This window comes from Panicum virgatum, chromosome 9N (genome assembly GCF_016808335.1).
Source record: "Panicum virgatum strain AP13 chromosome 9N, P.virgatum_v5, whole genome shotgun sequence".
In the NCBI taxonomy this organism is placed as follows: Eukaryota; Viridiplantae; Streptophyta; class Magnoliopsida; order Poales; family Poaceae; genus Panicum; species Panicum virgatum.
The window spans coordinates 33885677-33896237 of NC_053153.1; the positions used below are offsets into that span (position 1 = coordinate 33885677).

Sequence of the window (10561 nt, forward strand, 5' to 3'; positions counted from 1 at the left end):
GAAAATTTATTAGAGTCCACCCAACCAATCTCTCTAACTTTTACAATAAATATATATGTAGATGCAACAGATGGCACTCTTGGTGTTCTTAGCGCGTGCCAATGTGGTCTCTCTATTTCATTTTGAACGATTTTTTTAAACAAAAATCGCTCTTTTTTGTCACATGAGATTATCTCCATGTATGTACAACTGTCCCCTTTACAGGGGAGACTACCAGCCGAGTCAAAAATCAATTTATATGAAATTCTAAACATTACGATGGATTATAGGTATTTGTCAGAATGCATGGTAACTCTACAATTTAATGTTTGAAGGGAAGATGAAAAGAATAATAATAGATCTTCTTCCATTCTGACAAATCCCTAGCGGTGTTTCATGTTTCTTGTGATACCTGCAACCAAGCGAATGAGTTTAATAGAAAGGTAGCGCCATCGTTTTCTCCAACAAGAAAACAAAGAGCAGCATGTCATGGTCGTGGTGCCCTTGGCTTTGCATTCTGTGCTCTGTTCTGTTTAATTTGCCCTGCTTCCAAAGATTGCCATTTTGCATTTCTCCTTCTGTTCATATGACACGAGGTAATATTCATTGGTCAATCACAATTTCTTGCATTTTCATATCTAAAAGAATTACACCATATTTATTGTTTCTGTTTGAGAGAGTTTTTAGAATGATTTATGGTATTTTCCTTTCTGTTGGATAATTATCTTGGCTAACTAAAAGATTGACGAGTTATTGTCATCTAAATAATGCAAGTTATTGTTGTGATCGGAGGCAGAGTTATCTTGGCAACTATCGATATCTCTATGAATTCAGTGCAAGGCCAGAGTTATTTCTTTTAGGCCAGATGGTACGCATATAACCCTGCTAGGACTTGTCGTTGATCAGTGACGTGCTTGGGTGCGCTTCTTTGTGTCGCGCTGTCCCTCCTGTCCCTTCCCAACCTTTCTTCACAAGCTCCCTATTCTTTCGTTGGCCTTTACTCTTCTCCTACCTCCTCCACTTGCTTCAGGAAAACCCTACTGCGCCAAGAGCTCCAGCCACCAGGCTGAACAATTCAGAGAGCGGGATCAGGAGAAACGCCGCGGCCCGCTTCATCGCGCGCCCTAAGTGATCAACGCCGGTTGTGCCCAGATGGTACGCGACTCTCTCTCTCTCTCTCTCTCTCTCTCTCTCTCTCTCTCTCTCTATTCTGCTCTAGTTCAGCTTATGCTGATTGATAGCCGATGCCGACCGATTGTTTGATCAATCTTGTTGGTCGTTCCATGGAACTGATTCAATTGTCCTTTTGCTGAAGTCAATTTTAAGAGTTGTTGGATTGGATGCTGCGAGTTCTTTCTTTGGTTGGTTCTCGCCACAGGGACATGGCTCGGCTCGAGTTCCCTGAACCTCACCTAACTAATTTGTAGTGGATTATCGGAGAGACAATCGGTTGCAGCTACGTGTCCGCTTTGGTTCGGATAATAGATACTCCTGTAGGATGCAACATCGTTCTACGTTAAGTGTAGCATGAGAACAGACTAAGCAATGTCTTTGGCTCTTTGCAAACCCTGTTCAGACAAATAAAAACAGAGTGACTTGGTTTGAATTCGAAATTCCCAACCAGATCATGGCTAGGCTCGCTGAAATCTGAACTCTGCGGTGCAGGCGTCCCCGTACAAGGCCTATGAGCCTCCTTCCAACTCCTCCGGCTACCGGACGGACAAAGTCCGTCGCAAGAAGCTGACGGCGCAGAAGAGGAAGGAGATCAAAGAGGCGTTCGACCTCTTCGACATCGACGGCTCAGGTGTAGTATTTTACAGAATCACTTCACTTGGTGCATGCTGGGCTCGCCCATGGCGTGGTGTTGCTTACTCTTGTCTGTCACCTGCATCGATCCAGGCACCATTGATGCAAGGGAGCTCAACGTTGCCATGAGGTACGTGTATAGATGCTTCAACCTTGACTTGCCATTCAGCTAGCTCTGGTTGACAGGGACCTTAGGTCCTTAGCTGACGGCCCATGGTGTTGCCTTTGCAGAGCCCTGGGATTCGAGATGACACCGGAGGTAGGAAACTGGTTCTTGTCAGAACATTATTTCTTATGTTCTTCAGCGATCAGAGAATGTTCTAGCTAGTAGGTGGGGATTGGGGAAAGTTAACTGACGGACATGGGACGATCTATCGTGGTGGTGGTGGTGCAGCAAATCAACCAGATGATCGCGGAGGTGGATAAGGACGGCAGCGGCACCATCGACTTCGACGAGTTCGTGCACATGATGACGGACAAGATGGGCGAGCGGGACGCCCGGGACGAGCTCTATAAGGCCTTCCGCATCATCGACAAGGACGGTAACGTACGGCGTTTGGAGCTTCTTCTAAAAATTTCCGTTTTTATCCTTTGCAAAAAAAACAAAATGTTTCCAAACAAGAAAAATCAATGGTGATGCGCCGTCTTCTGCTGCCGCAGGGCAAGATCTCCGACATCGACATCCAGCGGCTGGCCATCGAGACCGGCGAGCACTTCACGCTCGACGAGGTGAGGGAGATGATAGAGGCCGCCGATGAGAACGGTGAGATGGGTCCAGCCACTGCCAATGCTTGCCTTGGCCTGGTCAGTGATGAATTGATTGATATCCATGTTTGCTCCATGAGTGCAGGTGACGGCGAGATCGACCTGGAGGAGTTCATGAAGATGATGAGGCGGACGAACCTCGGGTCTGGGTTTTAATCCAAGGAATGGATTGGATTGATGAACAAGCCTAGAAAATATGATTGCAGAATATGAATTTAGTAGCTACAAACGGCATGGTTCTGTATAGATCAATGGTTGCAGCACATCCAGGAATTGCAGAGCCTCCACTGGACCCTTCTAAAAAAACAAAGGACACCGAATCAGTGGAGCCATGAACAAAATCTTTATCAAGATACAACATTATAACTCGGGTTACATAGTTGGACCTTAAAAAAATTGTGTTCATGCCTAGTTCACTGCACTGGTGTGGTAATGTAGGAATAAAAGCGAATGATCGATTGGGTTCCTATTTTCAGACTAAAAAAAGGTCCAAGGCAACGTGATCCGCCATCTCCAATACTTTTCAACAGGGCCAGCTCGTGCTAATCAGTTAGACTATGTAATTAGTAATTTTTTAACTGCATTTAATGTTCCACGCATGTGTATTCAATGTGACGGGTACTGTGCAAATTTTTTTGGAAACTAAACAAGGCCATAGTAGTGGATATGTTAGCAATCATCATAGCTAGAGCTAAAGATGTTAGTCAAGTGAGAGGGGTAGTTCCTCATCTAGTTAATAATGGGTTGTCTATTCTGCAATATGTGGATGATACAATTATTTTTATGGATCATGATATTGTACAACCAAAGAAAATGAAACTAATTCTTTGTGCCTTTGAACAATTACCGGATCTAAAACTTAACTTTCACAAAAGCAAAATCTTCAGTTTCGAGCAAGCAAGAGACTGTGAATCATAATATTCATAGGTATTTGGTTGCAAAATAGGAACGGGTAGGTTCTTACCCATTCTGCTATTTGGGTATCCCAATGCATTATAGAAAATTTTTGAACAAAGACTGGAAAATGATTGAGGACAGAATTGAGAAAATATTAAGCAGTTGGAAAGGAAAACTTTTATTGACAGGTGGTAGATTAGTTCTAATCAATTCTGTTTTGTCTACTCTACCTATGTTTATGCTCTCTTTCTTTGAGGTCCTGAGAGGAGTCCTTAAAAAATTAGAATACTACATGTCTAGATTCTTCTGGCAAAATGAAGAACATAAGAAGAAATACATATTAGTGAAATGGGAGATCCTTTGCCAGCCGAAAGAGCAAGGGGGATGGGAATCCAAAACTTAGATGTTTAGAACAAATATTTGCTAAGTAAATGGCTTTGCAAGTTGTGTAATGAGGAAGGGATGTGGTAGCAATTGCTTAGAAACAAATATCATCTCAGCACTAAAACTTTAAGCCAGCTCTGAAAGAAGCGGGAGACTCACACTTCTGGTCGAGTCTCATGGGTGTAAAAGATCAATTCCTAAATCTTGGGAAGTTCAAGCTAAATAGTGGCAGCCAAATAAGATTTTGGGAGGACAAATGATTAAGCACCCAGACCCAAAATTTTCAGTACCCAAATGTGTTTAACATTGTAAGAAAGAAACATGCAACTATGGTGGAAGTGCTTAGTACAAATCCACTCAATGTCTCCTTTAGGAGAGCTCTAGTTGGGAACAAATTAACTGAGTGGTATAGTCTAGTTTCGGAACTAGTACATGTAAATTTAAATGAGGGTATGGATATATTTGTGTGGAATCTCCATAAGAATTATTTATTCACAGTTAAGTCAATGTGTAAGCACCTAGTCAATAACAACATTAAAGTGACACAATAAATTTGGTGTTTGAAGATTCCTCTAAAAATAAATATTTTCATGTGGTATGTTAAAAGGGGAGTGATCTTCACCAAAGACAATTTAGTTAGGAAAAATTGAAAAGGAAACAGAACTTGTTTGCTTTTGTAGTAAACTAGAAACAATCCAACATTTGTTTTTCGAATATCATTATGCCTCATTTTTATGGCGTGCAGTACATATTGTGCTTGGTATTTTACCACCACAATGTACCATTGATTTGTTTAATGGTTGGTCTAAACTTAGTAATCATAATCACAATTTAATGCAATTGATAGGAGCTGCTTCTTTGTGTTGGGCAATAAGGCTCACAAGGAATGAAACTGTGTTTGACAAATGCGGACCAAAATATTTTTTGTAGGTTTTTTCATAGGGACGCATTGGCTCCGGTTTTGGGCTCTGTTGCAGCACACTGGTGACAAAAAAGATGAGGTTGTTAAAGCATGTCAGGGTCTAGAGTCAAGATCCATGGAGTTCTTCGCATCCCATGGATGACTGTTTATTTTACGCATTGGTCAACAATGATGGGCCATTATGTGTTCTAAATTTTATAAGCGATGTAATAATTTTGAACTGATGCCCCTTCTATGAAGAGGTTTGAAGTCGGATGTTTTCCATTATCTAAAAAGTTCACTGATGTGGTGTCCACTCTCTTTCTTAGAAGGGTCCATGGGAGGCTCTGCAATTTTTGAATGTGCTACAGCAATGTTGATGTAACTTTTACTTCTCGATGGCTTAGTGTCAATCCGAAAGATTTTAATCTTCCCAAGGTTATGCTGGAAGAAGCACCGAAATATTTCAGGAACAGACCCTTACATATATAATTAGAGTGTCAAAATAATTTATAAAAATAAAACTATCATGTGTACAACAATTACTCTATATACACTAGTGTTCCTAACATGAAGCAAATAGAAGGTGGAAACATCAATTATTTCACTCTTGAAGTAGTCAATCTGAGTGACATTCAACATCAAGTGAATTCAAATTCAGGATACATCTTAAGTGTCGTTCAAGTACATTCAACATCTTAAGTGTCATACATAGATGTGCCAAACAAGAGCACCAAAAGCTACATGGTGGAAGCAAATCTTAGTCCTTTGCCTTCCTGGGAGTGAGCTTCTTTTTCGTAGCCAAGATCTTCCTCTTCCCGCTCTTCACAGGAGTTACTTGAGCACTTGTCCCACCATCCATGTTTAATGCCATTTGGCTGAAAATGACATGTTGGTAGTAGTTAGATCTCTGTTCACTAAAATTTACTTTTGTAGTGTATCCAAACTATTATTGATAGGTTACCTCCTTGTGAAGGGACCAGCACTAGTGTTGAAGGTAGAGGTTTCATCCACATTGCTTAATGCTAATTATCATTAAAAAAAGGAGAAGTCCACTTATCAATTTCACTCTTAAAGGTTATAATGTGAATTGTCTTTAAAAAAGGGGGAATGTGATACCTTCTAGTGATAGGGCTACTCTCATGCTCACAAAGCGAGTGCCAGAGATTTATCATCCACCAATTTCCTTTCTCCACCACTGGATATATCAAAATCAGAAACCACAATTTGCTGCCTTCTTCCCAATTCCACCCTAGCTGCCAAGTCTTTCTATAACATCTCCAGCGTGTAATAGTGATAATCCACTTCCCATTTATCATATTTATGCGGCACATCAATAGCTTGTCCATCATCATGCATGGCAGTGACTTGAGAAAACTGAACACAAATCCTAAATGCCCCATCTGGATCGATAAATGTCCCATCCGGATCGAACCTACTGTGTACCAAAAACAAAGAAATAAACATGTTTGCATCAGATAAAACTCTACCGAACACTACAGAGATGAGAAGGGTTAGGGTTTCATGGTCTTAACCAAAAGACATAATGTCTGCTGCCCTGCTCCAGGGCAGGGACGGCGCGCTGACCTGGCAGGGAGGCGGTTGGGGCGGGGCGGGAGATATCGGGCGAGCAGAGTCTCGCGGAGAACTAGTAGATGGATAAGGTTTCTCCCTAAGGGTATTTTTGTCACTTCACATGATCTGGATTATTTAAAGTAGAAGGAAAACCGAGTAAAGAAGAATATAATGGGAAATGTTAGGAATACAAAGAGTTCACACACCTGATGTTATATTTCGAAAGGTATGCGAATCGGATGTTATATCGCGATTTAGGCCTTGTTTAGATGCGAAAAGTTTTGGTGTAAAGTACTGTAGCACTTTTGTTTATATTTGGTAATTATTATCCCGCCATGGGTTAACTAACCTTAAAAGATTCGTCTCGCAAATTATAGTCAAACTGTGTAATTAGTTATTTTATTTAGCTACATTTAATACTTTATGCATGCGTTCAAAAATTCGATGTGATAGGAAATTTTGTAAAGTTTTGAAATTTTGAGTGCATCTAACAAGGCCTTAATGTCATATTCTGAGATTTCTCCTTCTAAATCACGTCGGTTCCAAATTTTGTTTTTTCTTGAGTGGAGGCTCAAATTTAGTTATTCGTACACAGGTTCGGAGCACTAGAATCGTTGAGGAATATTCCACTTCCCCTGCTTCGGTTCCCCTCTCCGGCGAACCGCGCGCGATGAGATCTGCAGCCGCCGCTAGCGCTAGCTCCGGCGCAGATTTCCCCGACGCTCTGCCCTCCCCGACCTCCCCAGCGGCCGCCCCATCGCATCCCAGGTGAGGGAGCAGCAGCACCCGTCTCTTCCTCGGTTCACTCGCGCCCCCCGCCGTTTTATATATGTAATTGACTCTCCTGGGATTCTCTTCGTCCGCAGCCCCGGCCGGCACTACTACCTTGCCGTCGACCGAACCCAGTTTAAGATGGTGCGTGCCTCTTTTCCATGCAACCCTCCTCCTCCTCGCGGCAGTGCACTTGGATTTCAGTCTCTCGGATGCTAATGGACTGGTTGAGCCCAGTTTCGCGGTACCGCTGGTTGATTTGTCTCGATTCTTTATGATTTATGGTTGTCTTGGTGTGCAGAGGACTCTGTTGGAGCTCCTGGGGGTTGTCGCGGATCGCCGCGGCGGGCTGCCCATTTCGATATGTGTTTCCTCTCGGGACGAGCTTGATGCTGTTTGTGCTGCGGTCGCTAACCTTCCCTTTGTGTCAATGTCACCGCTGGTAATTCACGACCACAAACCTACAACATATTTGTAACTTGCTTGATGTATTTTCGTTTGTTCAACTTTCTCCTAAAAGTTGTGGTTGCTTCAAAGTAATAATTGCTCGGTTCCAAATTACAGGTCGTTTTGGCATTTCTCCTATGCTTCTAGATATACACTATGTCATACTAATGCATCTAGAAATGCCAAAACTACCTATAATTTGAAACGAAGGGAGTATGCCTGTATCTAGCATATTTTCTCGAAAAATATATGATGTTTGCCATCATAAATATTGTTATGTGTCCAAATGTCTCTTCTCTTTCACCTCTAGCATGAAAATCGTCGCCCAAGTTCTCGTAGGTCTATGATCCTTTTGCTAATAAGATGCTTCACTTCACATCAATATTAACATATAACTAATGGGTCTTTTTTGTGAACAGTACAGTGATCAGGCGGAAGCAGAGCGTGCATCGATCCTTGAGAAGTTTCGTCAAGAAATAATTCAATGGAATCAGACTAGTAAAGATATCGATATGGCTGAAAGTTCGAAGTCTGAAAGTATGGGCACAAAACTAAGCATTATAGTTGCAACAGATGCTTGCTTGCCTCTGGCAGCGATGGCAGAGGCACCTCTTCTGGCTCGTGTGCTGATCAACTATGAGCTTCCCACAAAGAAGGTGAGCTTTACCCGTATTTGTTGATTTCAGTTTCAGTCCATTTTCTGCCCAAACCATGAAGTTTTTTTTTGTTCTTTTCCTTCTTCTATATTCACTATTACACAGTTTTGATGAATCTTCTAGTTCTACCTTTATGATGTCTTACCTGTCCTAAAGGTTAAATTTTAGTTTTACAGGAAGCTTACTTAAGGCGCATGTCAACATGCTTGGCAGCAGGTATATTAAGATAGTATCGATTCGATCCATCTCTTATGCTCCTTGATGTAGCTGATGGGCTTTTATGGTGCAGAGGGAATTGTGATTAACATGGTTGTTGGTGGCGAGGTGGCTACACTCAAGGCTTTAGAAGAAAGCAGCGGACTGCTCATTGCCGAGATGCCAATACATGTAAGATATACACCATTATCCGTTTTCCTATCATCTAATATTCTCATATGGTCTAAACTTAAATATTTGCTATGCAGGTTTCAGAGATATTATGACAGTCTCAACTGTACAACATTTCAGAAGTTATTACTTTACTTCCGCACGACCGCACTAACTACTTGAGGTTTTACTTCTGTTACTTCGATTTTTTGGATTGCTTTTCATGATACAGACCTAAAATGAGATCCATGAAGAATAAGAATAGTGTTCATTGCTTATGAAATATTATAATCATGATTGATATCCAAAGACATGATTCGTTTACTCCATGCATCAGTTCTGTGTTGATGCATGCAAATTTTATAAGTATTAAGGGAGCTAGAGTTTTCAGACAACTACAAGTGTGGAACATCTTTTTAGGCAATAGAAATATATTTGCACTAACATCAATCCATTATTCTTGAATTACAATTAGTTCTGAATAGATCAATGGCAGAGTTGCAAAGAGACAGTCACTTGCCAAAGTGATATTGTTATGGAATGCTCTAGCTTGCAGTTTGGCTGTACGATGATCTGATAAACTGGTGTTTTGAGTTTTGACTAGTTGCCTAGCATTACACTTTGTGATCTGTGCTGCACCCAACTTTCACTTTGCAGCAAAAAGAATTGACTGAAAAAGAAATACAAATAAAGAATTACATGATATATTAGAAAAATACAGGAAGTGAACAAACTCATGGAAATCTGCAGCTTTTATGGATTGCACAACCTTCTACTACCATCATGTCTTGCAACTATGCAATTATGCTTAACAGTTTTGCTATAAAATGGGGTTACTGTAGAGAGATATAGAGAGATGGGAATCGCCACACATCCTTGGTTTGAGGAGACACAGCTATACATATCTAAGAGTTACCTGTGCTTTTATTATCTAGTAAATGCGGCCTACTAAAGTGCTCACGGTGCATTCTTATCCATTACAAAATTATTTCAAATAAACAGATCCATAAAGTCAACAGGACAATGCATAACATCTCATGACATTTAATGCGTAATGTGGTAATTTCATGTTTGTTTTTCTTGAACATGCAGGAGAGCAGTGTACCATTGCATTAAGAAAGTACTTATGTTATTTTTCTCGAGCAAACAGACATGAAGAGTCAGGCAAACAATCTAAAAAGTTATTTTGTAATAATGAGTTCCGTTTGTTTGTCGTAGTGTTCACTATACCAAAAACGTGCCTCCACAATTTGAGTGTGGTGCACGTGCGACAACATTTTGAAGCTGCTGGTACCCGGCCAACTTTTATGATCGAAGGAATTAGGCAAATCACTTAGTTTTGTTGCACCTTTTGAATGTTGCAAAGTACATCGATTTTACCTGAAACTGAAGCACAAGAACTGCATGGATCAGTTTGTCTATTTTTCATACGTGTTTAGTTCTGAAGCATATGTGATAGGATGTTAGTTAAACCGAAACTTTGAACAAAGAGATAAACCGAAACTTTGAACAAAGAGATGTAAAGTTTGTTTATCAATTGACTGCATTGTTGCCTTTTTTTATGAGTGTCTATTTAAATTTCTATAATATGGATATCGTTGGCATTAGATCTAGTATTTTTATTATCCATTTTGATCATGTGTCATCTAGATGAAAGAAACATGTAATGAGAATATTATGCCGAAGTATGACATAATGGCCCTGTTTTCCCAAAATTTTCCCTACGCTGCAGTAACTTTGAACGTTTGACCAATAATTAGGAGTATTAAATGTGAATAACTAATAAAACACATTTCAAAACCCTAGGTTGAAATTGCGAGACGAATCTAATGAGTCTAATTATGTAATGATTAAACAATGTCGTGCTACAGTAAACAATTTGTAATGATGGATTAATTAGGCTTAATAGATTCATCTCGATTTCCCGTCCATCCGTGTAATTAGTTGTATAATTAGTCTATATTTAATACTCCTAATTAGTATTGTAAATGTTGCCAAAAAAATTTGTCCAAAA

The 10561-nt window shown here is 40.4% G+C and overlaps 2 protein-coding genes and 1 long non-coding RNA gene across 6 annotated transcripts; 2 read left to right on the plus strand and 1 right to left on the minus strand.

Annotated features, from left to right (window-relative positions):
- Positions 1-878: 878 nt before the first annotated feature.
- On the plus strand, positions 879-3197 carry LOC120692233 (probable calcium-binding protein CML8). Of its 2 annotated transcripts, none has more exons than XM_039975494.1 (7): positions 879-1134; positions 1645-1783; positions 1879-1915; positions 2017-2044; positions 2180-2327; positions 2446-2548; positions 2636-3197. In XM_039975494.1, the coding sequence occupies exons 1-6, from the start codon at positions 1132-1134 to the stop codon at positions 2541-2543; spliced, it is 453 nt and encodes a 150-aa protein (XP_039831428.1). In that variant the 5' UTR covers positions 879-1131; the 3' UTR covers positions 2544-2548; positions 2636-3197. The 2 variants fall into 2 exon arrangements, with proteins under 2 accessions (XP_039831428.1, XP_039831427.1); XM_039975493.1 differs by having other exon boundaries at positions 2180-2332; positions 2636-3149.
- A 2113-nt stretch (positions 3198-5310) lies between these two features.
- On the minus strand, positions 5311-6398 carry LOC120691283. Its single transcript, XR_005682165.1, has 4 exons — positions 6268-6398; positions 5852-6170; positions 5697-5757; positions 5311-5610 (listed from the first exon to the last, which is right to left on the minus strand). It is a non-coding gene; the product is annotated as an uncharacterized LOC120691283 (long non-coding RNA).
- A 414-nt stretch (positions 6399-6812) lies between these two features.
- Positions 6813-10109, plus strand: LOC120691244 (eukaryotic initiation factor 4A-I-like). Of its 3 annotated transcripts, XR_005682158.1 has the most exons (8): positions 6918-7075; positions 7174-7222; positions 7380-7520; positions 7945-8181; positions 8358-8397; positions 8471-8568; positions 8646-8731; positions 9640-10109. XR_005682158.1 is itself a non-coding variant. In XM_039974271.1 (7 exons), the coding sequence occupies exons 1-7, from the start codon at positions 6978-6980 to the stop codon at positions 8661-8663; spliced, it is 681 nt and encodes a 226-aa protein (XP_039830205.1). In that variant the 5' UTR covers positions 6921-6977; the 3' UTR covers positions 8664-10109. The 3 variants fall into 3 exon arrangements, 1 of the variants encoding a protein (XP_039830205.1); XR_005682159.1 differs by having other exon boundaries at positions 6813-7075; positions 8350-8397; positions 8646-10109; XM_039974271.1 differs by having other exon boundaries at positions 6921-7075; positions 8646-10109.
- The last annotated feature ends 452 nt before the right edge of the window (positions 10110-10561 follow it).